The sequence below is a fragment of the Accipiter gentilis genome, chromosome 8, assembly GCF_929443795.1.
Source record: "Accipiter gentilis chromosome 8, bAccGen1.1, whole genome shotgun sequence".
Taxonomy (NCBI): Eukaryota; Metazoa; Chordata; class Aves; order Accipitriformes; family Accipitridae; genus Astur; species Astur gentilis.
Window position 1 is genome coordinate 3998889 of NC_064887.1, and position 25354 is coordinate 4024242.

The window sequence follows — 25354 nt, forward strand, 5'->3', positions numbered from 1 at the left end:
CTTGTAGTCATTCAGTTGGATGAGGAGCTTACTCTGATGGTGACCTACTTACGACTTTCCTTTCTTTGAAATATCCCTGCAGACTGAAGATTTAATCCTGCTCTTACTTTCCTGCAGACCACTCAGAATGACCTGCCACTGACCATTTACATAATGCATATGTATCCAAAGAGAATGCAACATGTGTGTACTATATTATACCTATCATTTCTGCACAAAGGTACAGTAACTAATGGTGCATATGAACTGCTCAAAGATTATATCCTCTTATACGATTGCATTATACTCTTTATGTTGCCACTTTCGATACCTGAAAAGCTTCTCTCTTCTGCTTACTGTCCTAAAGTACACTGGAGGGAATGGGATAAAGAGCAAAGCTGGATTTGCAGAAAATAATCCATCTCAGTATATTACCCTTTACTAACAGAGCGATTGTTGTAGAAAAGAAATAAACACAGCCAGTGTGCTGTGGGAGAAGAATACTGAAGAGGAATGTCCAAAAAGAACAAAGAACTAAGTCTGGAACAAGATTTTTTCCAGGATGATGACACTTAAAGAATCCATGGATGGATTCAGAGGGATTTTTCCTGAAAGTCTACAAGACTTTGTTTGTGAACAAGCATAAAATAGAAGATGCTTCTACATGATGTTACAGAAGAACTGTTTTTGCTTAACCTGTTAGGAACCATGATGACTACAAACAGTGTTACTTCTTTATGGAGTTAGTAAAGACATCTCCTTCCAAACAAACAGAATTTGGGAACTCTAATCATTGTATTTGCTCTTTCAAATTCTGACTGTCTTTGAATGTTCTTCTCACATAGCTGATGGATATCCCCCAGCGCACAGAAAAAGTCTTGTTAAAACAGACTGTAGATGAGATTTAAACAAGACCTCACCAGCGATACATTTCTTCTCTCAACCACACAAAAATCCAAAATACGGAGGGTCTAAACAGGGGCAGAGAAAGGCATTCAGTGATCTTAAAAATAAATGTGAGGTAAAACATAGCTAAATACAGAAAGGGCTATTAACTAATCAATCAACAACTCAAATCTAAAAGGCTGAACTTCTAGAAGACAGGAATTCAGAGTCAGCTGATGTGCACTGAATATAATGTTAATGGAACATTCATATTATTCACACTTATATCACCAATTATCAAAGCTTTTAAAAGAAGATATATTTGCCAGATAGCTCAGATCCAAATTTCAAGGGAAATCTGTATAGAACTTAGACGCCTAAATATCTTCTGAGGATCTAGGTGCGTGCCTAAGGGTAATAAATAATTTTTATGGGATTAACCACAACAAATCAAACTACAATAACTAGATTTAACAAAGCACAAAACCCCATTAAGTGCAATTCTGACCTCGCTTCAACTTAGTGTATTTCCACTACTTCACACTGCATCACCTGGACTGTGCAGACAAAGGGGCTCCTCCTGGTTTATGCTGCCCTCAGTAAACCTACACTAAACCAAACACACATTTCAAAATAATTTCTAGTATGAATTGCTAATATGCCTTTTTATGCTTCACCATTCGACCAATTTCTTAATACTCTTCTCTAAATGAGACAAAATTTCATAGCAGAAGGAAACATGTCATGACCATTCATTCCTATTTTTTTATCTTGCAAAAAGGTTTGTAAGGAGATTCATTCATTTGTGTATATTACTATGCCCAAGTGAGTTCCTTTTCAAATGTGAACCGAGTATTGCATTTAGTTTTCTAGGCTAAATGCAAATGCATCTTTCTAACAAAAATGTATAAGCACATCTAGACCCTGAGGACATCTCTTTTACTTGGAAAGTCAGTCAGAAGAGTAGTGTGAAGAAAACCAGCCAAAGCATTGCAGGAACCAGCTTCAAAGGAGTCCCCTAACAAGGCAGTTCTTCAGCACGCTGATACCAACAACACAAGCACTAAACGACTGGCAGAAACAAAGCCATAGTCCTGGAAGACAGGCATGGTTCGAAGTGAGTGATGGGTCCCTATCTTGAGCAGTTAGAATGAATCTATGTTGTGAATGGACATAAGCAGAAGACGCTTTCTGTAACAGATTCTGTCCCTTTCCCCACCCTCTTCAAATAAAACCCCAAGCCCCCAGAAACCAGCGTTTCCACCTTAGGCACTGTCGAATGGTCATCAGGAGTTTTACCAAACAGCCCAGCCTAGCAAAACCAAACGCAGGTCTTGACAACTAAAACCTCTGGGTTATCAAGCTTGTGAAGCAGAGCCTCTCACTGGGTGGGTCACACGTGGCGATGACTTTCCGTGGAAAGGTGCTGGGATGGACACTGGGTGCCGTGGCTAATGCTTAAGCTGCCTGGGGGCTCTTGGGTTAGGCCTCACCTCTGGGTCCTGTAATGACAGGTCGATGGTGCTGTGTGAAAGCCGTTCCAAGGGAGGAGGTCTGCGAAGGCGAGGGACTGCTGAAACCAGACTTCTCTGACTTCTTTAATGTAGTTGGCGATGGCATTCCTGGCAAGAATGATTGATAAGTGCAATTTAATAATGCTAGGTCATGGAACGACAGCCTATGCATTGTGAAAGTGGGTGCAGAAGCAGCTAGATAAACTTAAAGGACAAATGAAACGGCATACAACAGCAAGCTGAAAGCTCACTTTTATTTGTGGTCTTTTTTGAGGCAGAAGCGGCCATGGTTTGCTCTGAGCAATGAGTACTGAAAGGCAGCCATATTTTTCTTTTAAATCTGAAATATGGATAAGATGCAGCTTATTATTGCTACTGAAACCTACTCTGCTTTATTTTTAGAAATCTGTAATAGCTGGAGCATTTGGATTTTTACAGGCTTTTTATGAGTTCTGTCTTTCACTCACTGGTTTAGTAGATTATTGCAAATGGATCTTTTAAATGTGCTGCACGACTCAAGGCACAACTAGAGAATGAAGTTTTCTGAGTTCAAACTCTGCCTCTCCTTACTCTCTTGACTTCAAAGGTATTTGAAAGTAATATATTTATGTGGTTCCCTTTTGCTTTCAAATTTTTTTAAAGGGTGAATGGTATTTGTGTCTTGATATTAGAAGCCACACTGGAATTATTTCAGAGTTGTTATTATGCCCTTGAACTATATCAAAGGCTTCCAATGAAAATCAGAGTTAAGTTGCCATTGGGTGAAACCTCTCCTGTGGACAGGCAGAAAAGGTGTAATGATAATATGACCAGTTTGTTATACTCTGTAAGAATAACTCCTGTTGATATCATACCAAGCTCATGGCACCAAAGAAATTAGTGGAATGAATATATTGCAACAGGCTCTTAAAACCTGAGCCTTTTCTGCGTATGATTTATGCTTGGATAAAAGAATATTACAGCATAGACATGAAGAACATGTATGTGTGTCTGTATTATTTTCTATATTTTTGTGGTTCTAGAGGCGTATGGGTATTCTGATTATCTGCACATACTCTGAAAACACATGATTTCTGGTATATACAGTACATCCGACATTTTGCATATCCGTAGGGATATAGCAACACAAAGGTGCAGAATAGTTGAGGTTTCAGGTGCAAAAGCAAAATATCAGATAATGTGGAAGTTGAACTTCCGCTAGCAAAGTCATTCAGCCTTATTTCCAACTCTGTATTTTATGGAATTTAATTGTTAAAAACTAAAGGGAGAGGCCTGGACAATATTATCTCTGGACAATATTATTAACTTTATATTTAATAACACTAGTTTTATAGTCCCTGGGATGTTGATTGCAATATGCAGGAGCCTTCTTGCACTTTATGCACTGCACTGCTGGGGTCTTAATGGTTTCAGTGAGGTTTTGCAGTTTATATTTCAGAAAGTTAAATAAAGTAAGGGAATGGTTAGAGTTCCAGTGTTGTACTTGCAGCTTTCTGTCTCAAAACTGTTTGCTACGAGGGTTTGCTTTTGTGGTGGCTTTTTCCTCATAGCAAGAAAGGTTACATACTTAATCTTTTAAAAATAAAAGTTTAGAACTGACAGACTATTGTGTCAGAAAAATACTGGGCTGGGTTTTTTTCATATTGGTCTTAAGGACTTTGGAGTAGGGACAAAAGCAAAAAGAGTTGGTTCAGTTTGGGGGTAAGAGAGGAGAAGAGACTGAACTAAGGTATTTCAATGAAACATTCCAATGCAGCCTGCTGAGTTTCTGCTCAAATGGCACGTTGGGATGTTAACTTAGTTATTGCTCTGTGTTTGAGTGTCCACGTTCAGGACAAGGATACTCAAAAGAGTAATGGTGCCGTTGACCCAGATTTCCTTATGATGGAGGAACTGGGGATGGAAACACCAAACAAGTGTCAACCCCAGTCCTAAACACAAAGTCAAGGGTCAGTGGCGATGTTTGTGCTTGGGGAGGGGTAGAGGAACTGCGCTGCTGGCAACAAGGCCGTGGGTACATCTTCTCTATGCTGGGCTGTGGAAGGGGCTAGGTTTGCCCCCCCCAGGAAGGTTTTAAGGTAGCAGGCTCCGTCCCTCTAAGTGCAAAATATCATGGACGGGACAAGCGACTATTTGTGCACAGGGACTATCACAGTAAAATACGCCTGCTTGTGAGCTGCTCTAACTGCAAGGTTGTGCAGCTCTCTTGCGTGGAAACCCAAGGCCCCCCCCCACAGCTGACAGTTCCACAGCCCATGAGCAGAGATCCAGGAGGGGACATGAGTACCTGTGCCCTGGGCAAGTAACGGGGCTTGTGGAAGGAGTAAGATCTCTAAGTCTGTGCACCGAATGGGTCAGCTGGCTCATGAACTCCCTGCTTTCCCCCATAACCTCAGGCTGCATACCCTCTTCAGGGTTATGGGAAAGATAATAAAGCTTCTGAGAAAGTGAAGAAGCTGTTCTTCTAAAACCCCTGCTTGGCTTATCTAAACCATGGTAGGGGGAAGGGGCAGAGAGACCAGTGGAATATGGTTTAAAGCTGTAGCAAGTTCATGTGGTTGTGTCCAAACACTGGAACTTGAGGAGCTACAACGAAGCTCATGAATGACCTTGTACTGTGGCAATGCTAAGCAGTGTCAGGTTCATATAGGGATGGATTTTATAAGGTCGGGGCAGCTGTTTTCATGTGAAAATAGAGATTTTAATGTAGCACTATGTCGTAAAATTGAGTAGAAAGACAAATTGAAGCACCAATAATTGTTTCCTGCTTTTGTTATATTTGTTATCATCATTCTGATTGCCATTATTATCACTACTTTGGTGGGTTTTTTTTATGTTAGGGGATTCTGAAATGTCTTGGTTTGGAACAGCCCAACTCTACCATGTTTTTATTTTGTTTAAGCTTTGTAATGACACATTTTATTTTGAGTGATCATATCCATCAGATCTCAAGAAAAAAATGGCTGCTTCCTAGTTCAGAAGAATATGCAAACAGGAGCTTAATTACATCACTTAATATTGACCAAGAGAAAGAATAAGATGAGCTTGCCAGCTCATTTCCAAAGCATGTTTTGTCCTTTAAGAGGGGAGGGTATGACAGAAAGTTAGGCAGTGCAAAGCAATTAGCATCATTCACATTTTATGTTGCGCTAGCATGGTGCTCTAGCAGCAAAATTCAAACATTCTTTGAATGGGTTAATAAAAGAAGAAATACAGTCGGCATGCAAGAAAAAGGTTTCCAAGAACAAGCCAAAATATGTCCCATTCTTCTAAATTTATCACAGCCATGTCACATTATCCTTGAGACTGCCAGGAATGTCAATTTTTTTGCAATTTAAAAAAAATATCTCATTTAGCACCATATGTTTGGTTAATGTGCCTGATATATCCTGCGTATTCTTTAGTCCATCCATTTCTAATACTCATTTTCTTTTTTTTCCCCCTTGCTAAGCCATATGTTACAATGCTGGTCATTCTATCGAAGCTTCTTTCAGGAGCTGAGAAGGAGAGCAAGGGAACTCTGGTTTAATCACCCAGAAAAAATTTGAATCTGATACTACAAGTCTCACTCTTAGGTAAGTAGTCTCAACACTTGAGTTAGCATTGTAGGTGCCCGGTGCCTATGAAAATCAGGCCACCTATGAGATGGCATGGTGTGTATTAACAACTGTGAGGCCGAAACTAAGATAAATGACTAAATATGGAATTAGGTGTTTAATTATTGGCACCCATGTTTGAGACTCTTGGCTAGTTTTAAAGGTCTTCTGTTTCATACCTAATGAGTTTTAACAAATTTAGTGGTCCCCAGTCTGCAGCTTCCCCTCCTGTGTTGCTCAGGGATGCAGGAAATTAAAAAGTTAAAACTGAAGCTACCCCGGGCAGAGCCCAGGGAGGATGCTGTTGCCTTGCACGGCTTTCCTCGGCATTGTTCCCAAGAGCTAATGAATACTGGGGACCACTGCACTGAAGACCAGATTTCGGCACTTCACATGGCCCCAAAGAAGGGGTAGTGCCAGCTCGTAAGGACACCTCTGAGTCCCGATTCTCCTCTGTCTCCTCTCTGGTGCAGGGCAGCAACAAATTACAATATCCCCCAACCCGTCTCAGCTGCGCTGGCCGGTGAATAGGGAATGGAGCCAAGGATCCTCCCCGTTCCCTGCCTCTTTCTATCCATCTGCTCCAAGCAAGGAATAAACAAGAACAGCCAGAACACAACGGCTGGGTAACCCAGGTGGGGTTTAAAAGTGTTTCTTACTGTTCTGTGTATAGGACTGTTGTCCAAATCACAGTCACACCTGGCACTTCTAGGAAACACAGATTTCATAATTCAGGTCTGAGTCTCCTCTGAATGTTATTTAGAGTGCAAGAGAAGAAAATCAGACTTAGTCTATTTTCATCTTACGGCAGCTTTTAACTACAGAATAAATGGAAAAGTTAATTGCTAAATAAAAAAGAAAATAAAGGGATTTGTGGCATAAAACGCAGATGGAAGTCCGAGTGGGTGTGTTACTTTAACTTAATGTATGGGTGTTCATGTGATTCTATAAGTATATGTATGCCAAACATGTATGGTCTTAGCCTGCTCCCATTAACATGAATGCGTTTTTTTCACTGGACAGAGGGAACCAGATCAAAGACCATGATGGTGCTAAATGGAACAAGATGTGTACTTTCATATTTTTTTCCAAAAGGAAATATTAATTTGACATTGGTTTTTCAGTTAAAAAGAATTTTAATTGCAGTACACAATAAGCAGAAAATTCAGACAACAATAATCTTGAAACTGTTAGCAGCATTATATTTCTATCAAGGAGTCTGTGTGCCTTTTCAACATTAGAGCTTTCTGAATTTTCATTAATTTGGCATTTCCCTAAACACACAAGTTATTTTGTTCATTCCACATCATGCATCACACCCTTCTGCTCAATGCATAATGCAAGCGTAAATGGGATCCTTGTCCTTGAGAGACTCTGGTTACTGGAGCCATTGCATGGATGTTGAAGTCCCGCAGTAAGACTTTCCAAAACTCTGCACTTCGCAAACCTCCAGCCCAAGTTTAATCAGTGAATGCACAGGAATACTTCATGTTCCTCATCTTCTAAGGGGCACTGGAGCATTGTGATGGTTTTAATTCCTCTACCTCCTTATGTTTGCCAGTACTAGAAACGCACCACATAAGAGTCTTCCTTGAGTACAGCTAAAGATCTTCAAATTTTCATGTATGAGGCTGATATATATTTAAATGTACCAGAAAATGATGCGTGAGAATTGAATGCACAAATCCTTCCCAGAACAAATAAATATCTATGAACCTATTTTCCATATACCTATGCACCTTACTAACAGAGGTGCTGAAATTAAGATTAACTTTGATGGAGTGAATGGAGTCACAGCAGTGTAAGAGGAGAACAATTTCCCTTCTCTCAGAATCTATAGCTATATCTGTATCTATACCTGTATATCCATCCGATTTCACTTGATTAATTACTAACATCATTCTGACTGCACACATCTTAAACAATAACTCCACCTCAAGCTAGCCACATCGGTAGACCAGCTAATACTCATCTCCAAAGACGACTTTTGGATAATTACCCCAATATTCCCAGTAGCTCTCTGCCACTAGACTCTTGATGGAGATTTAGAACAAAAGCTATGAATGAAATATGGTCTGGATCTTCATTCTCAAGGGACACTATGAAAAGGAATCACGGAAGCTCAGATATTACCAGGTGGACCATGAACTCAACAACATGCAGAACAAATAGATGATGCAGAAAAACAAGTTGGCTGTTGAAGAAAAAAATGATATATGGGAAGAATTTTTCAAGGAATTTTCATCCATCTATGCAAATTATTCCAGCAATTTCACTGAAATCAGTATCAACAGAAATGCTGATCAACTGCTTCTTTTTCTGGGGAATTTTTAATTTCAGGCTTCTTGAAATTTTGATGGCTATACTACTGTCAGTCATAGTAAGTCTGTTCTACTTAGTGCTGAGCAAACTTTATTTGTCATCAGCTGAGATATGATCACACTAACTGCCATCCATCAGTTTACTGTATTAGTTGCTCCAGTATACACAAAATAAAACACAGATGGAAATTCACTCATCCTAATGAAGTGATGAATGAAAGTTCTGAATGGAGACTTGCTACCCTGGTTGCATTCTGAGTTACCATGATCACTGATTAACTACCTGCCAGTGAGTACCTCGCTTCACAAGACTAAATCCAGCTTAATAAACAGCGATTTTACAGAAGAAAAATGAAAGCTCCCCCTCTATCCACTTATCAAACTACTGCATATGCATCACCAACACACACAACCAGTTTCCTCAGAACTCGACATCTGACAGATCATCAGGAAAACAGAGCTAATCTATCCGTACCCATCAACATCGTATCATAGGTGACTGCCAGATACTTAAGAAGCTATCCAAAAGAAATGTCACAACTCTTTTTCAAGACACTACAAAAGAAATGTTCCAAATAAAATAAAGCAAATGCACGTACAAGTAAATGAGCCAAAGAACTTAATAAAAAGAGATTGATTAAAATGAGGACCAGAATGTTCAAAAAGGACTGAGAGAGAGGTGCCAAAGGCGCATTAAATGGATTCAATGGCTTTAGGTTTCAAATGCTTTTGGACTCCTCAGCAATTTTTAGCCAAAAATGATAATTCAAGTTAGAATCAAAATTCTGATGTCACTTAGGAAAAAGAAGGCTGAAATTTCTCCTTTGTAAATGAGCACCGCTCCATTTACAAAGGAGAAATATCAGTTTATACTGATGGAAAATCTTGCCTACAGGATTTTAAAACCGAGCGCTACAATATTCACCATTATTTTCAAATCCTACCCCATTAAAATCTGCCTTAAATTGTGTGGTGCAATGTTCCCACCGAGTGTACTACCTTATCTGTTTGTATCTTATGTTTACAGCATCATCTGGATTGTTAAGATCTCTTAAGTTAGCCTTCATTCCTGCTTTGTCACCCAAGTGGTTCTTTCAATAACTAATAAACTAGTACTCAACATATTACCAATTTCTTCAAAATACAATTTTATGAGTTTTATATTTAAAAACTTTAATGGAAGTGTAATAAACAGCAAGATAACAGTTTAATTTTCCCTTTGATTTAATGTTAGCTTCAGTATCATTTTGCATTGTATAAATATATATTGTAATAAGAATAAAAAAAAAATTCTAATGACGACTTTAGACATCTCGTCTAAAATTCATGACTACATTTGTTTCATTTCAAATGTTGTTTGAGAGTTTTTCAGCATACTTGGCGGATTCAATATAGCAGCAGGGACAAACTGCAGCCATCCATAGGAGAATATACCTTTATGTGGGTGCTTTGGGGATGGAACATCTATAGCTGTAAGGCAAAAAATGCCATCATAAATTTGGATGGCATTTACAAAGCCCTCTAAAAAGTCTTTGCATATGATTATAGCTGAGGTATGATATTTTTGCAAGTAAAAGACCCAGAATAGATTTATGTTTCAACTATATCTTCCTGAGATGCATATGGATGCTAAATTGCAAGTGATACTAAAGGGAATTTTAGTAACTGAAGAGGATGGAGTCAAATTTTCTGGTTGTTTTTTTTTTTTTTTTTTTTTTTTCCCCCCTCAAAAATCATTGCTCATTATTTGCATGTCATCAAAAGATCATTGGGTATCCAGGCTATATATAACAATGATGGCTGCTAAACGCCGAAGGCATGAGATGGAGATGGGTATATATGCAGATTTTTTCGACCTGTGACCTCAGTTACTGCATGGTAATGTTCTTAAATGACTTTTATGATGACACGACTAAGTTTGGTGTTAATATTGGTTTTGAAGACTTAATTGGTATACACTGCCGTTGAACATATGTTTTAATTAATAAAAGAGCTGTCGTCAGGATTGAAAATAGCTCAGGTAATTTACCATGTACTGTAAAGTCACCTGATTTCTGCACAATTTGAGGTGAAGAGTTTATACGTTATTCCAAAGAAAGAAAGAAAGAGTTGCAAACTGAATTCATGTGCATCGTACCAAACTGAAATGGATTTATAATTTGACAGGTCAAGAGTGTACTCATGGAGCTGTTATGTATTGCTATCCAGTGGTTCTTGGTATTTTTACCATATGACTGCCTAGGTTTGACAGTCACAGGACTGAACAGTCATCTCGTTTCTCCGTAACACAAAAAATAATTTGTAGCTGACCCACGGCTGCTGTGCTCTTTTACTGGAAAGTGTCCATTACCAGTTGCACGCTGGTGAGCGCCCGCTGGAATGGCACTGCGGACCTGCCACCGGCACCTCCTGGGGAAGGCTTGGCAGAGACTTAAACTCCCAGGCAGCAGGGACTTAAACTTGCTTTCCAGCAGATCGGCTCTCAGGCAGGTGATATCAGATAGGTGAAATCAGCCCCGTTTTTCTGCATTCCCAGTGGCTTTAGCATTCTGGGAGGAACAAAGAATCCCCCTGGAAAAAATAAAATCTTCCCATTGCAGAGAAGACAGAGCACAGCAGTTTGGCTTTGGCATCGTTTCCAGAGGAGCCGTGTATGACCATGCCGCCTGCAGGTCTGCTTGTGTGATCTGCCCAACACCTCTCTCATCTACCGAGCAATTTAAAACACAGCCGACAGAGAGGCAGAGGGCTCGCAGGGAAAAAGGGGAAAAGTCCCTGTAAGTTTCATGAAAACAGGCATGGGAAGGGCAGAGGTAACATGTAAGTGCTCTCTCCAGTGCTGTCACTCTCGCAAAGTGCCTGGCACGAGCTCTCTCCTTACTAGGCACTGGAGAACCCACACAAGAGGGACACCTGGTACATCCCCCCAACCAACACAAAAGGTCTGTGCACCGAGAACAAGAGCATTGGCATTGTTTGAATAAGCACACCCACCATGTAGTGCTCCGCGGTGTTCGGGGTTTCTTAGATATCCTAATTTTATAAAAGAAAGTAAAAGAAGAAAAAAGAAACAAGGTGAGAGAGAACACTATCATATTTTGTAGCAAGCAGGATACTGTGTGAAATCTTGGCCCAGTGAAGTGATAAAGGGGAAGCTTTCAGTTTGCTTAAGGGAAAGCTTACAAGCAAATAGCAAAACTACCAAAATACCACATTGCAGAAAATGGGTGCATTTAGGTTCAATTAAGCTGTAAAAAGGAAAATGGCACTTTAGCTTACAAAAATGAAGGGACAGAGGGAGCTATCAGAAGCAACTTTACAAGATTTGTATGCATGAGGATGCTGCTTCACTGGACCAAGAAAACTACAGTATGGGACAGGATTTTTCTTTTATTAGACACTTTGCTAGATAGCTTTGTCGAACCTCAGAAACTGCTGCTCTGGCATTATGAAATAATCCTACATAACTTGATCTCATGAGCTTAGGAACACAGAGAAATAGCCATGCCAAATCAGATTACAGGGATCCACCTGGCCCAGTATCCTCTCTCTGACAGTGGTAACTAATGGATGCCTAGAAAAGAGTAAAATAAAAGACCAGGGAAAGCATACAGTGATAATTCTCCAAAATACTCTCCCAGACTCCAATGATTTGTGATTCAAGGACTTCTAGGACAAAGCTGATATCATGGTATTGAAGATACTCGAATCCAAATGCACAGATTTACACCCCCCTCCTCCCCTTTTTTGGATTTCTATCCCCATGAGAGTTCTACTAGTCACACAAAAAAGGTTTCACAGTTTGGTGCTGGCAAGTCCAGTGTTCTTGCCACTAACTCTGAATAAGCTAACAGCTTTCAAGCCCAATGATGTTATGTGTATAAGAGCATCCAACACTTTTTCCTACGTAAAAAAGTGACATGTGTGCTGAGGTGCTCTAAGTGTATATACTTTGGGAGATTTTATATATATATATATATATATTTTTTTTTTTTTTTTTTTAAATCAAGAATCTGGCTGTAAATTGATATTAACATTTTTCAGTATATGTGTAAAACACATGTTTCAGAAGAATAGAAGAGAGAAACTGTCACTCACTGGGAAGCTTTAGAGCTATCTGGCTCCCTGGGAAACTGCATGCAACTATTCTGGTGTCCAAGGGTTTGACCAGTGAGTTTCCTCTTCCTGCAAAGAATGAATGCAGAAGTAACAGAAAGTCTGAGGGGGAAGATTTTAGTAAATGGCTAAAGATACTCCTATTCTGCCTACTCCAGCAGGTAGGAAGCAGGTGGTGGTGGTGGAAGAAAAAGGGTAGGAAAGGAGAAACGCCTAACTTCCCCTCCCAGCAGCTGGCACAGGGGAAAGGCAGGAGACTAACCTAGGAGAGACTCACACACTCACAGCTCAGCCCTCTGAAATCCCTTTGTGATGCTGCATTGATATGCAACGATGCCGACAGGTCATCGCAGTCCCAGCACTGCCACACAATGTCAGGACGTTCTGCTCTGATTATCTGGGGTCTTGCTGTGACTCCCTTTCAGGATGGAGCATGGCTCACCGGCACTTGGTGATTGAAACTTAGCACACTGGGGTGGCGTAGCTTCATTAATGCTGCTACCAGTAACATAAAAATCCCGTCTGCCCAGACAGGAGCAGTGACTTCTTAAGCATCATGCTTATTTTACTATCCGCTTTTCAGGGGAGTTTTTCTGAAGTTTTAATTTTTTAATTGAATTCGTGCCTATATGTGAATTTTCTACTTCATTTATGAAAAGAATCAGTAAAAGTAAGGGTCTTAAAAAAACCCAAACAACAACTTATCCTTACATTTTTGAAGGCATATTGACTTTGTAAGAATCTAAAGGCAGGAGTGATATATTAGGGGGTCCCTATAACTTTACTTAAAGCAAAAATTAGAAAGTGATCGAAAAGTTTTATAGAGGAGAGCAGAAATATAATTTTAAGCCTCTTAAAATTGCCTGAACTGTGAAATCAAGTAATGAACACTAGAAAAAGATCTGTCAGCTGGAATCAAAGCTTAGACTAGTCAGCATTTTCTTCCTAAACCTTATTATGGCAAAGATTTTTCATCTCTGCACTCTGTTCATCCCAACAAATAAACTGACTTGACCTCCACCTGTTACCCAGTGAAGTCTGCTGTCATCTTTGACTAAAACCTATTCTTTCCCTTCAAAGCCCTCTGCACCACTGAGAAGGTGGGAAGACACAGCTGTGCACTGATTCAGGTTGATACCAGTTCATAACCAGACAGCATTTCACAGTACAAATTACAAGCAACAGAGGAAGAAAAAAAAAATGTAGTGCCAATGAATTCTGGAAGGGGGCAACATTTTTCATCAATTTAACAATGAGATTTTCATAGAAAGAAGTTCTTTTTTTGTGTGATATTATGAACGAGCATTTGAGGCAAGAAACATTTTGCTTATGCCATAACAATGAACCTGTGCTAGCACCACATAGGAAGACGTGAAGAACATAATGGAAGTTATTTGTGTTTCTTTTATATTTCAGAAGTTGAATGCATTAACTGTTTCAAAGAGGTTCAGCTCCAAATGCATGTAGGTTTCTAGACTTAGAAACAAGTCACAGCTATATAATGTAACATTGCTAAATAAAAAAAAATAGTATTATGGAACATAGAACAGCAAGATATGTCATGAGGAAAACTGTATAGCTATAGCAGTCATTTCTTCAAATATATCATCACGACAAAACCACGTAAGAAGCTTTCTAATACAACGACATATCAGAAAAAGCCATTTCATATAAAGTTGGACTTCTCTGGGTGATTAATGCTACGTTCAACAAAGGAGACAGTGTCTGTCTAATTACATTAAATACTTATCTTCTAGGGATTGGCAGGGTGTTTCTGCTCAATGTCACTTTTCATGACAATGTAATGATAGATCCGTTTACTTACCAGTGCCATTAGCAAAAATTGTACTGTTTTCTCAACTGCCCTCATATCACGAAAATATTTGATTAACACACTGTAGCTTATCTAATACTCTAAGTAACATATTCTGCATAGTTTTCTCTCTATTAAAAGAACAAGATTACAGCTTGTAAAATTTTTATTGCACTCACACAAAAATAAATGAATAATGTGTGATATAGTTCAAGTATCTTACTAGTTCACAAACCAGGTTTAGTTGATTTAAAATATTAACTTGTACTTAAAATATTAAGATTTTCGGGGAAACAAGCAAACAAACAAAGTCATTACTCTGAAGCACTACTTCCCGTCCAGTCTTTAGTTATTATTTCCTTTTCATTTCAGCACATCTTTTGAAACTTTTACTACCATAGGAAAAAAAAAAAAAGCTTTCATTCCTTTGCTGAAAAATAGATATGGCCATCTCCCAAGTCTTTAAAATTCACCACATCGTGAACTGACTCTTCGGAGTCATGCTACTGTGCCAACATACAAAGAACAATAAACCTCTGGAAGAATGTACACAGCGAAGGCAGTTTATATAGTAACAAGATAATTTCATAAACCTATATTGAAGAGAAAGGCTGTGATGTAACATTCTAGCAGTATATATCAGCTACCTGATATTTACTAACAAGGTTAAACTACTATCTGTTTGTCTCAGCACTCTTCATAATTCACTTTTTAATGGATGGACAGGAAAAGTCAGCAGTGTATGGCACAGATCATTTTAGAAATAGAACAAGACAGCTTACGGCAGTATCTATTTCAAAACATGCTCCATCTTTTCATACGATCACATCAAAAGTCTATACTTAGCAACTACAATACTTCAAATCTACTCATAAATCCTTTGAGGGGTGGACTTCTATTTCTAAGTAAAACAGCAAATTTGAAATAACAAAGAATCCTGAGGAGGTGTCCCTGTCAACTGGTACCACGTATAGTGCATTAGCGCTCATCTTCTTGGTATCTTATGCCTCTGCAGGAGCAGGCACATGGGAAGCTTCCTTCAGTGAGGAGTTAGGACATCAACCCCATTTTGTTACAGCTCCTCACACTGCCATGAAATGGCAGCAAGAACATGCCCAAATTGACTTGTATGAGGCATAACTTGACACAGCAATGCAGAAACCAAAACTGTCTTTTAAAATCCCGTGCAAGTGATTCTTGCAGCGAGAGAATGACACAGCAGCCAACTGCCACATATGACTCTCCAAATTAATAATGGATTTAGGATATTCATTCTCTGAGCTGCGAGGGTTCGGGGTGTGTCTGCAATTATCTAGATATAAGTCTGACACACATTATCCTTCTATCAATGTCATTTCCCTTAGTAGCCAACAGATTATCAGCAGCTTTGTGATATTCCAGGTGTCAAAGAAGAATTAAAACCACAACAATTGCACAAACAAAGGGACAAAAGACGGGATACGTGTTTCTGAGCCCTGCATATCAATTTAATATGTGCAGCTGACAATGATGCAAATGTCCTCGGGAGAGAGGCAGCAAGATCTGTGCCCAAACATACACACACCACCGTCAGCAAGATGGCAGGGAACAGAAGCAGTAGGATTCCCAGCCCAGGACACATGCCTCAGCAGGCAAAGCAACCCAATGAAACAATCCTCTGGTTGGGGAGAATTTTGGAAGCACCTGATATGGAAAAGGGCCCTAAACAAGCCAGATGGTACTTTTAGCTGGCAGCAGAAAGTAGGAGACAGCCAAAAACATTACAGCATTTCCCCAAGAGGCCAGCAAATCGATTTTTAACCATTTTTTTTTTAAAGTGATGCTATGAATATAAAAAATAATGTTTCTATGCATTTTTAAATCGCTAATTTTATGAATAATACACTTAAGAAGGCAACAACTGGAAGAGATGAGAAAGCAATGGATTTTCACTTTCCCCGGGTGGTTGTATATTTGACATCAGGTTTCTATTCAGTCACTGCCACTGTTTACTCTACATTCAGTGCCAGTTTTTGTTCAGGGTTTTCCACATAGCATTAAAGAGAAAAATCCTGCAAAAGTAGAGAATCATAGAATCATAGAATACCAGGTTGGAAGGGACCCCAAGGATCATCTGGTCCAATCTTTCTTGGCAAAAGCAAGAGAAATAGCACCGTAAAATCACAATAGCACAACAGTTCACAGGGCACGGGAGAAATGTTGTTTGTAAGACTGCTTTGCCCTCTTACAACCTGTCCACCCCAAATTATTGGGCTTCTAGATGATCGTTTTTTAAGAGAGGGCAAACTATTTAATACTTACAAGTTCCCATTTGGCTAGGGATTTGCATAAGAAATACAGCTGGTTTGGGGATCTTTTAAATTTTTAAAATCTCCAAATAGCCAGAATTTGGAGTTCCACCTGGATGAGAGGACTCTTTTCAGGAATCAATTTAATGTCAGATGTTGAACCTTTACTTTGACAGTCAAAAGCAACTCCTTGCACATCACGTTTAGATTAGGTGTGGCCGAGCGGTTTTCACTCAAGGAATGGGAGATGTAGGTTGTAAGGACTGAAAGGGCAGAGTGAGGCAGAGGAGTCATGAAACAAGTGCGAATGACCATCACCCTTTGCTTCAAAGATGCACCTCACAGCTAGGATTGGCCAAGTTTAGAGGAAGAGTCAGGATGATGCTTTACTTTCATTTGCTGTTATTTTGGTTAACAGTAAAGGCAAGCCCTAAGACAGGGTTAAATCTGGACTACTTCCAAAGTGCTTTCTCCTGTTCAGAGCAAGGTAGTGCATTAGCCTGCTGCATCACAGATAATACTCCTGGAGACAAACGTGGGCTGCTGTAATAAAACGGGATGTTACACTGAGTACAAAGGAAGATAATCCATACATTTATATTTTTCAAATCTCATTGAGTATAAATCCTTAGTTTTAAAAAAAAAAAAAAGTATTTCCCACCTATAGATGGAACCTAAGACTTTGCCTCCAGCCCTTGCTGATATAAAATAGTCCCGTTCTTTTCAAGATTACTGCTCTTGGACATGAGGATTGCAGGTACCATCTCACTTTGCTGGCTTTTGGGGGCTTGAAGATCCGCATGCAAATCCCAGCGAGGCAAATGAAGACTATGCACAAAACAGTAAAACAGCCTATAATTTTCCAGCTAATTTTAGCAACAGGATCTCTTATGTTATGCTTTTTGGTGTATATCACACTAAAAATAGCAGCAACCATTGATGTAAGGGAATAGCAAAAAGGATGATCTCACTAGGACTGCGGGCTGTGCAAGAGCGGTGTGGGCAAGCAGAGCTGGAGGATGCTATGGATTACCTGCTATCCCCTGAGCAAGATACCAGTGAACTCAGACTAGAACTGTAGCCAATATCTGCACTAGATGAAGATACTGCTGAACTTTAAGTCTTTGTGGAGCTGGGAAATGAAAGAAAATTAATAGTACCTAAGCAACATCCCTTATTTAGGCTGCAGTGTCCTTATTACAGTCACACCAGTGGGGCTCGGCTGTATGGGGTAGCACTGCATTCGTGCCATACGGATTATGGGTCAAGGTTACAGACTACCCACTTTGGGTGAACAACACAGCTGCTATCACAGCACACATACATTCCTGGAGGTATAGGATGGCTCTGCAGCCACTCAGCCAAATTGTTACCTGAGCTAACAGGCTGCTAGACAGATTTCTCTGCTTTCCTATGCTCACTGACTGCTGCGGTCAAAGTGTTGGGGCAGCACTTAACTTGAAAGAAAGGAACCAGGGAATGATTTATTCACTACTTCTGGCAGTAAAAAAACCCACTATGGAGCATCAAGGAAAATGATCAGGCAAGGGACAAAAGAAGTGGTTCTTCCTTACACAGCACTGAGTAAAACTGGAACTCGCTGCCATGGGATGTTGTGGGGGCCAAAATAAAGAAAGGGTTAAAAACACCCGAGCACATCTCTGAAAGAATGAAGGCTGTCAAACACAAAGATGCAAGCAGAGCCTCTGGCTCATGAAACCAAGCTGTTTGCTGCCAAAATCCATGAGGCTGTACTCTGAAAAGCATCACTGGATCACAGTCCTGCTGCTGTATTCTTTCCTTAAGTGTCCACACCAGCTCTTGTCAGAGACAGCATACTGGGCTAGGTGAGCCTTCAGTCTAGCTGAGAAGAGGAATTTTTTCTTCTCTATGGGCACATCCACAGTTTTTGTAGGCTGGAATGTGCTGTACCTGGCAGCTGAGAAACAGGAAAAAGAGGTATCCAGCTCAATGAAATTAAGATCTCAGGATTCCTCCTCACTTTGTGCAGAACCAAGGGAACATCTAGAGTCAGCGTGGCAGACACAGTGTGGGAAAGGAAACAAACAAAAGTGATGTAATATGGTCTGCTTCCTGTTCCCGGTCCTGTACCATCTTCTCTCTGTCCCCTAACACCTCTCATTGCACATTTTAACTTTGGGTGAAAATGTTTCCTTTAAAATAAAGCCCGTTTTCTCCTCTAAAGCAAAGATCAAAATGTGTGCACGGAGTACAGTAGCCGCACTGTGTGCTACGCAGTGGAGTGATGGTTGTACTGGGAATGTTAATAAACAGTGCCGAGAGCAGAACTTCTGCATAAAAAAGGGTGTATGTTACATCTCTCCCCCTCTCCCCTGTCTCATGCAATATTTACACAGCTGTGCTTTGTAAAATGTGTAGGGGAGTTTTTTATTATTATTTTTTGGTAATTTATTTACCTAAGATAGGCCAGCATCTGTTTTGCGGTGAGCTTCTTTCACAAAGTTTCACAGTTGCCTTGACTGATGCAAAAGGAGGTCACGGTCCTTACTCAGTGATCCTAAAACCATTTGTTTCAACCACGTTGCCATTCCATTTTGCTAATTTGTGTTCTGCTCTATGTTTTTGGTTTGTCTTCTATTTGGAAAAGTGCATCCCTTGGGGAACTGATCTGGCTAGGTGAGTATTTTAGTTATCTGTTTTATAAAATGCAGAAGTGCACAGGAATTTGCAATAATATGCATCGTTTACTGGCTCTCAATATGTACTGTATATTGGCCCTGAAGACTACTAATATTTTCCAGCTGCCTCCAAAAAAACAAGAGTTCAATGCAGTCTTTGCAGTGGGTCCCTTCCCATGACTGCCTGCACAGGTGATGAAGACTTTTCCTGTGTCCTGAAGAATTAATAAGCCTGAACATTTCTGTACCAGCAGCATACCACAGGAGATAAAATATTGCTTCTGCTTCCCAAACACATTAGAAAAAGCAAGTCTGCTGATCTCAACTGCTAAGACAGCACATGAAAGGAATGCAGTCCATTTCCTAACCAAGATCTAATCTATAGAAGAGTTTATAGATCCAAGTCAACATCCTGAATTGGTCCCAGAAGCAAACAAGAAAACTAGTTCAACTTTTGGAAGACAGGTACAATACTTTCAATGTGTTTAATCTCATTTTGCAATTAAACAGTCCCATGCCACACTATCAGATGATCTTCAAGGATAACTGCATGTTTGACAGACTCCAAATCAGCAAGAAATGCACAGCCATGTTCAAACAGAGGGTGCTTCTGTCCTTCGGAGCTCACCTCTGAAAAGATGTAGAAAGTGTGTGCTTTTGTCCCAATACCAAGGAAGCTTACAGTTTTCACCTGGTGTCAAAAGTGAAGCACAAACCATATCACTGTCTTTGCTTTATGTGTATATGTTGAACAGAATGAGTGCAGAATACGGCTCAGCCAGCAAGGACATCTGAAGAACGTTAGGTCCATGGACTACCAATACAGCACTCGCATCACAGGAATCCCATTGTCATCAGGAAGCATTGTGCCAGCCTTTGTCAGGGAATAGTTTTCCATACACTAAATCTTCCCTATCACTCTGAAAAATTATTCAGATGATGCTAATTGTGTGTGGAGCCAGAAATAGCTCAGGTGATCTTACGGTTGTCACAGCACACAGAAGATCTGCTTTTAATTTGGTCATTAAAGTCAGTGAAAATAGTATGTATGGGTGATGCTAGCACCAGGCCAGTCGAAAACACAGCTTTAATTTGATATCTGAAGTGAAACACTTTCTGCATTTTTTAACTCAAAACTCCTACAGCTCCATACCCATTTTTAAATGATGCATTTCCTGACATCTGGAATTAGATGCAAGAAGCAGAGCCACAACATTGACTGGCCGACTTCTCCGGGACCATACTGAAGGGATGTTTTCCTCGGGGGATTACAGCAAAGCTGAGGCATGTGCTCTAACACTTGCATGGGATTATTAATTTTATTAAAAATGGAAAGTACAGTTTAGGCTGAATCTCAGGGCCAAGTTTCTTGTGTTGTCCAGTGTGTGGAAAAAAAGGAGCCTTTGAGGGACGTGAAAACATGTAGGACTTTTCAGTCTGAACTGACTTTTCAATCAGTAGTTCTTTCCCCACCTCTAACTTCCTTCCATGATTTTGAGACAGTAACGCCAGCAGCATGGCATGTTGTCACAGGTCTCATGCTACCACGTGAATTGCCAAAGAAAAGCTGAGCTATTGATCCAGTGGTAATTTGCTGTCAAAATGACTGTCTGTTACAGCAAATGAGTAGTGTTAATCATTTGACTTGATGAATGCTATTGCAAAAGACTGACAATGCTCAAAGCACCATTATTGACCTGCTGCATTTTTCCCGGCTCACATTAAATTCTTGATCTCTGCTGGCCTTGACCAATTAGAGTTTAAGTTATCCATTAAGGTGTAGTTCTGGAAAAGTTCTGTTTAAAATAAACAAAAACTTATATTGGTGAGTAACTCATCAACTATGCAGCAGTCTGATTCTGATTGCCTGGCAGAGAAACACACACATTTTGTGCAGTATCTGATAAAAGATCTATAATGTGCTAACACAAACCTATCATGTAGCACCTGTGACTAACAGATTGTGATATCAAAGTCTTGATGCCTAAGTGCTCCTGTAAATGCATTAAACTTTTAGCGGCAGGAACTGTAGACTGCCAGTGACAAGGAGCTGATATGGTATTTCAGTAAAAGTTGATAAGTGTTATTGCTCTTAGAAGAAAAGAAAAATCTTATGTTCTTGAAAACCACTGGGCAGCTTGTGTTTTGATGGGATACTGTAATGCAGAGAGCAGGGATAAGGGAACACACAGACTCTATGAAAACAAAAAGACACTTAAGAAAAGCTCTGTATTCTACAGTAGCTGGAGATCCTTGAAGTATGCTCCATTGTACGCTTGACTTCGGGCATCTACCTGTTCACCTGAAACCAACTTCTTAGGTGGCAGCATGCACATGGGGCCATGTTTAATTCCATGTACTGGTAATGGAAGCATGCAAGGTAGCACAGGCCCAAGCACGCTCTGCTTCTCAGCTGTGGCAGAACAAGGATGTTGGAAGACTCTGTAAGTGGGGAGAAATGTGGGAAACTGTATAAGGCCTTGGAGATGAGAAGAAGAATGTGTCTGAATGGGAATGGCGAAATGGGGTGAATGGGAGCAGGAGTCTTAGTCACAGTATACAGCCTAACAAAGCTCAGCAAAAGTTCTTCCGAGGAAATGAACAGTGGAAATTTGCATGAACCTGGGAGGCAACAGGTTCTGTCTGCCATACCGCTCATGGCATCTCTCCAGCTTAACGACACAAATTAGCCTGATGAAATTCTCTCTGCTGTAAACCAAAATGTTCCAGCCACCAGAGAAACATGATCTGTTTCTGACCTCCCATTCGAAGAGCCAAACTATGCCGTGGGCTGGAGGTTTGTCTGGTTGTGAAATGTTCCCACTGTCTTAAGATATTAAGTTCAATGGAGGAAAAAATGGCACAGGTGCCTGCTGATAGATGTGTCAAGGTATGTAATGAAGCTGCTGCACAAGGCAGGTACGATCTTAATGGCTATGTGAGTGTGCTGTCTGACTTTTCTTTACACACTGAGAATTGGAGGGCAAGACAATGTCACATCTGGGAAATACTGAGTAAATATAATTGGCAGGGATCCTGGATGTAGATCTCCTCTGGTCTAAGGAAAAGGGAAGTTTCCTGGGGTTTGTCTTTCTTAAATGATTCTATGAGTATCCAAACAGTTCACCTTAAGGAAATTAATGAAGACCGTGAAATTCCTGTGTCCAGTTATGACTCAGTGAAAACTGCCCACTACAGCAACTCACTGAAAAGTAGTGCCAGAGAATGATTTGATATTGAATACTCTGGGTCTGAAGTTGAATGTCTTCCCAGTAAAAAGGGATTATTTTTCTATTCCTTATTTTGTATAATACATGGTTCTCATGTTTTTCATCATATTTTCTACAGTCATTGGCAGTAATGTAGCACAACCATTGGAAATTTCTCTGAGATCTGAGTTAGTGTGTGGCGTCAAGTCTTTTGATAAGCCCATAGACCTTTTGCCTGAGGACAGATCAGATGCACTCTGCATCACTGATGCTGGGACATACTATACATATTCTTATCTTCTAGGTAGTGCCAGGCAACAACTGTGTTTAGGGCATAAAGAATGCATAAAGAACACAATCTAGGATCTCCCTTATACCACTTTCTCTGGCATTTCCAAGATATAATTCCAAACAGACTTTGAAAACAAACTCTTGTGGTCGTCTGATCTATGCCTGAATGAGTATTTCTGATGTGCAAGGCATAAATAAAAGTTTCTCAGTAAATATGGAGAAGAAGTTTTCTTGCATGCTGAGAATCTGCCAAGAAGAAAGCCCATGCCAGATTTAAGAAAAGCGTTATTGAAACAAGAGTTTGGACCAGTTGCCTGCATGTGGTTGTTCCATAACCAGCAACGGGGAGAGACATGGTACCCTTAAGTTAGGGGTCACTGTCACTGCAAGGGAAATACTCCAAATAGGAGTTGCAGCTCCTCAGCTGCATAGAAATTGCTCAGAAATCATTTTCAGACAGTCCCATAGATGGTGACATGAGAACAAGCAGCACTAGCCTGAGTGGTGTAGTGAGCAATCATGAGGCTGACTTTAATAGCATCTTTACTACCAAGGACGTGTCCAGCAGTCTAACAGGGAGCTCTCTAGCTTACTGCAGGTTCATATAATATTATCAACTTCATGAGCCCCTGGAACTGTAAATACGTCTTTCAGTCATGCAGTGAAATTGTTATTACTAATTTCTTAAGGTTTTTTGCGCTGAAAGTCTCATTTGGTTCCTGGGGTTTTCAAGGTGAAGACGCACAAGAGCCTAGCACAGCTTGACCAGCTGCAGAACAGCCGGGGTGGAGCTGGGGCAAGGGAAAGTGGATGACCACGGTATGAAAAGCCCCATCAGTCTTTCAGTGGAAGAAGGACCACAGTGCTCTACCTATTTTGCAAATGGGTGCAGTGCTGTAAGTTGGTCAAGACCACAACTGAAGCAGAACTAATTGTCCCTTCAGATATCTCAAGAAGTGCAAGGAGTACAAACGTGTACCTTTCCTGGGATTACTGTCCTCTGGGGACCAAACTAACTTGTGGAAATACAAGTACCAGGAGGATCTAAGTAAAGAAACTAATAGGATGCTTTGAATTTGCATCTTAAACATTTTTTCCATGCCACGCTGTAGAAACAAAACGGAAGTAAAATTGGCAAATACCATCCATATGCTATACTACAAAATGACTGACAGAGCACAATGTGAACATTACTCCTGGACTGAACCGAGAGAATGCATTAAAAAAATGCATAAGTGGAATACTGATATACATTAACTCAATCTTCTCTTATTATGGAATTAAAGAACTTATACCTGTAATTATGGCTTACCCCCATTACAAGCAGAGCTGCCACGGAACTGAACACGGGCCAGCTTTGTGCATAAGTTCAAAGCCAGTGTGGTGTTGCCTTATTTTCTTACTATCATCATCTTTATCCTCCCTTGCCCTTCTTCTCAGTTAACAAGAGTTATGTACTGAAAGTGCTGAGATAAAGTAATGGTAAGGAGGATACCGCAAAAGGTATTTGAAAAGCAGAAGTAATTTACTACATGTCTGCTTTGTTTTACTTCCTAAGCCTTCCTGTTGTGAAAGGAAATTCATCTTTTCTGGCAGACTCCAGCCTTTTTAGGCCTGAGAGCTCCCCAGGAGCTTTCGAGTGCAGGTAAATGGATGCGAGACTCAAGGAGTACAGTACAAGGAACATGGAATTAATGTTGGTTTTTGCTTTGGCTGTCACGTCTGACGTATAAGGAGAGTGCTACATCCTTGCTTGCAGTAAGTATCTAGATGTAAAAAACACAAGGCTGAGTCCTCTGCTCATTACTATGGGTCTGAAATGCCACGAACGGAAAGGTCATGTTACTGGTGGGTGAAGCATGTAGGATCCACACCCAGCAAAGTCTCCACGTGAGACAGATGTCGGGGTGCTCCAAGCCCCAGGGCCCCGTGACGTAAAAGCGCAGAAGAAGGACTGTGGATGGACAATAGGTGCAGCCTGTATTCTGCACACAGCAGAGACCCCAAGAGTAGGCACAGGGGAAGCATCCACTGCCTAATCTAAATAGCACACAGAGTGGTTTTGTCCTCTTCTGTTCTCCTGCCAGTTTGCACATATGTTCTGAGTATACAGCCTGCCCTCCAAAGACCACTTACAGGGGCAATCACAGGGAAGCAAAGCAGGAAGAAAGTATCCAAAAAGGGAATTTGTTCAAGAGAAAAAAATGGAGACAGATGTAGAGTGACTAGTCACGGCTGGCGGTAAATAACCCTCTGCCTGGAGTGCTCTCTTTCTCTAAGAGGAGTTCACATATTCCATTTCATATTTCCTTTCTAGGAAGTCAAATCTTTGTTTTCCTGGCATTTGTTCTTTTTTCTTCTTTCCCCTATATACTTTTTCCCTTCTGTACGGTCTAAAATTGTCTCTCATTTTCCCTTTCCCTTCTACGTTGCGCTCTCTTTCAAGTGCGACATTTCTCCAATCTCCCTCTGATGCAGACCTAATTTCCCTGCACTGTCCCAGGCAACACCTTTTGCTACAGCCCTCTCATTAGTCTCTGTGCCACGAGCACTTCCCTCTGTCTCTACATGTGCATAAGCATACGGGTGCTTCACACCTGCTCCTGTGTTAAGTCCCCACTTTTTCTCATGTGCACACCTCAGAATTAAGCAAATGCAACACACACAGACAGAATATTCATC

The 25354-nt window shown here is 40.4% G+C and overlaps 1 protein-coding gene across 9 annotated transcripts in view; it reads right to left on the minus strand.

Annotated features, from left to right (window-relative positions):
- Nucleotides 1–25354, minus strand: part of NFIA (nuclear factor I A) — a 251359-nt gene that overhangs the window by 52205 nt on the left and 173800 nt on the right. For 3 of the 9 annotated variants that reach the window (XM_049807197.1, XM_049807198.1, XM_049807196.1), the window contains exons 6-8: nucleotides 12394–12480; nucleotides 11290–11328; nucleotides 2358–2486 (exon numbers count right to left, since the gene is read on the minus strand). The exons of 3 other annotated variants lie outside the window; for them this stretch is intronic. In XM_049807197.1, the coding sequence (XP_049663154.1) occupies nucleotides 2358–2486; nucleotides 11290–11328; nucleotides 12394–12480 (255 nt within the window). The remainder of the gene's footprint in view (nucleotides 1–2357; nucleotides 2487–11289; nucleotides 11329–12393; nucleotides 12481–25354) is intronic. 3 more of the 9 variants (XM_049807203.1, XM_049807201.1, XM_049807199.1) reach the window with 2 other exon arrangements.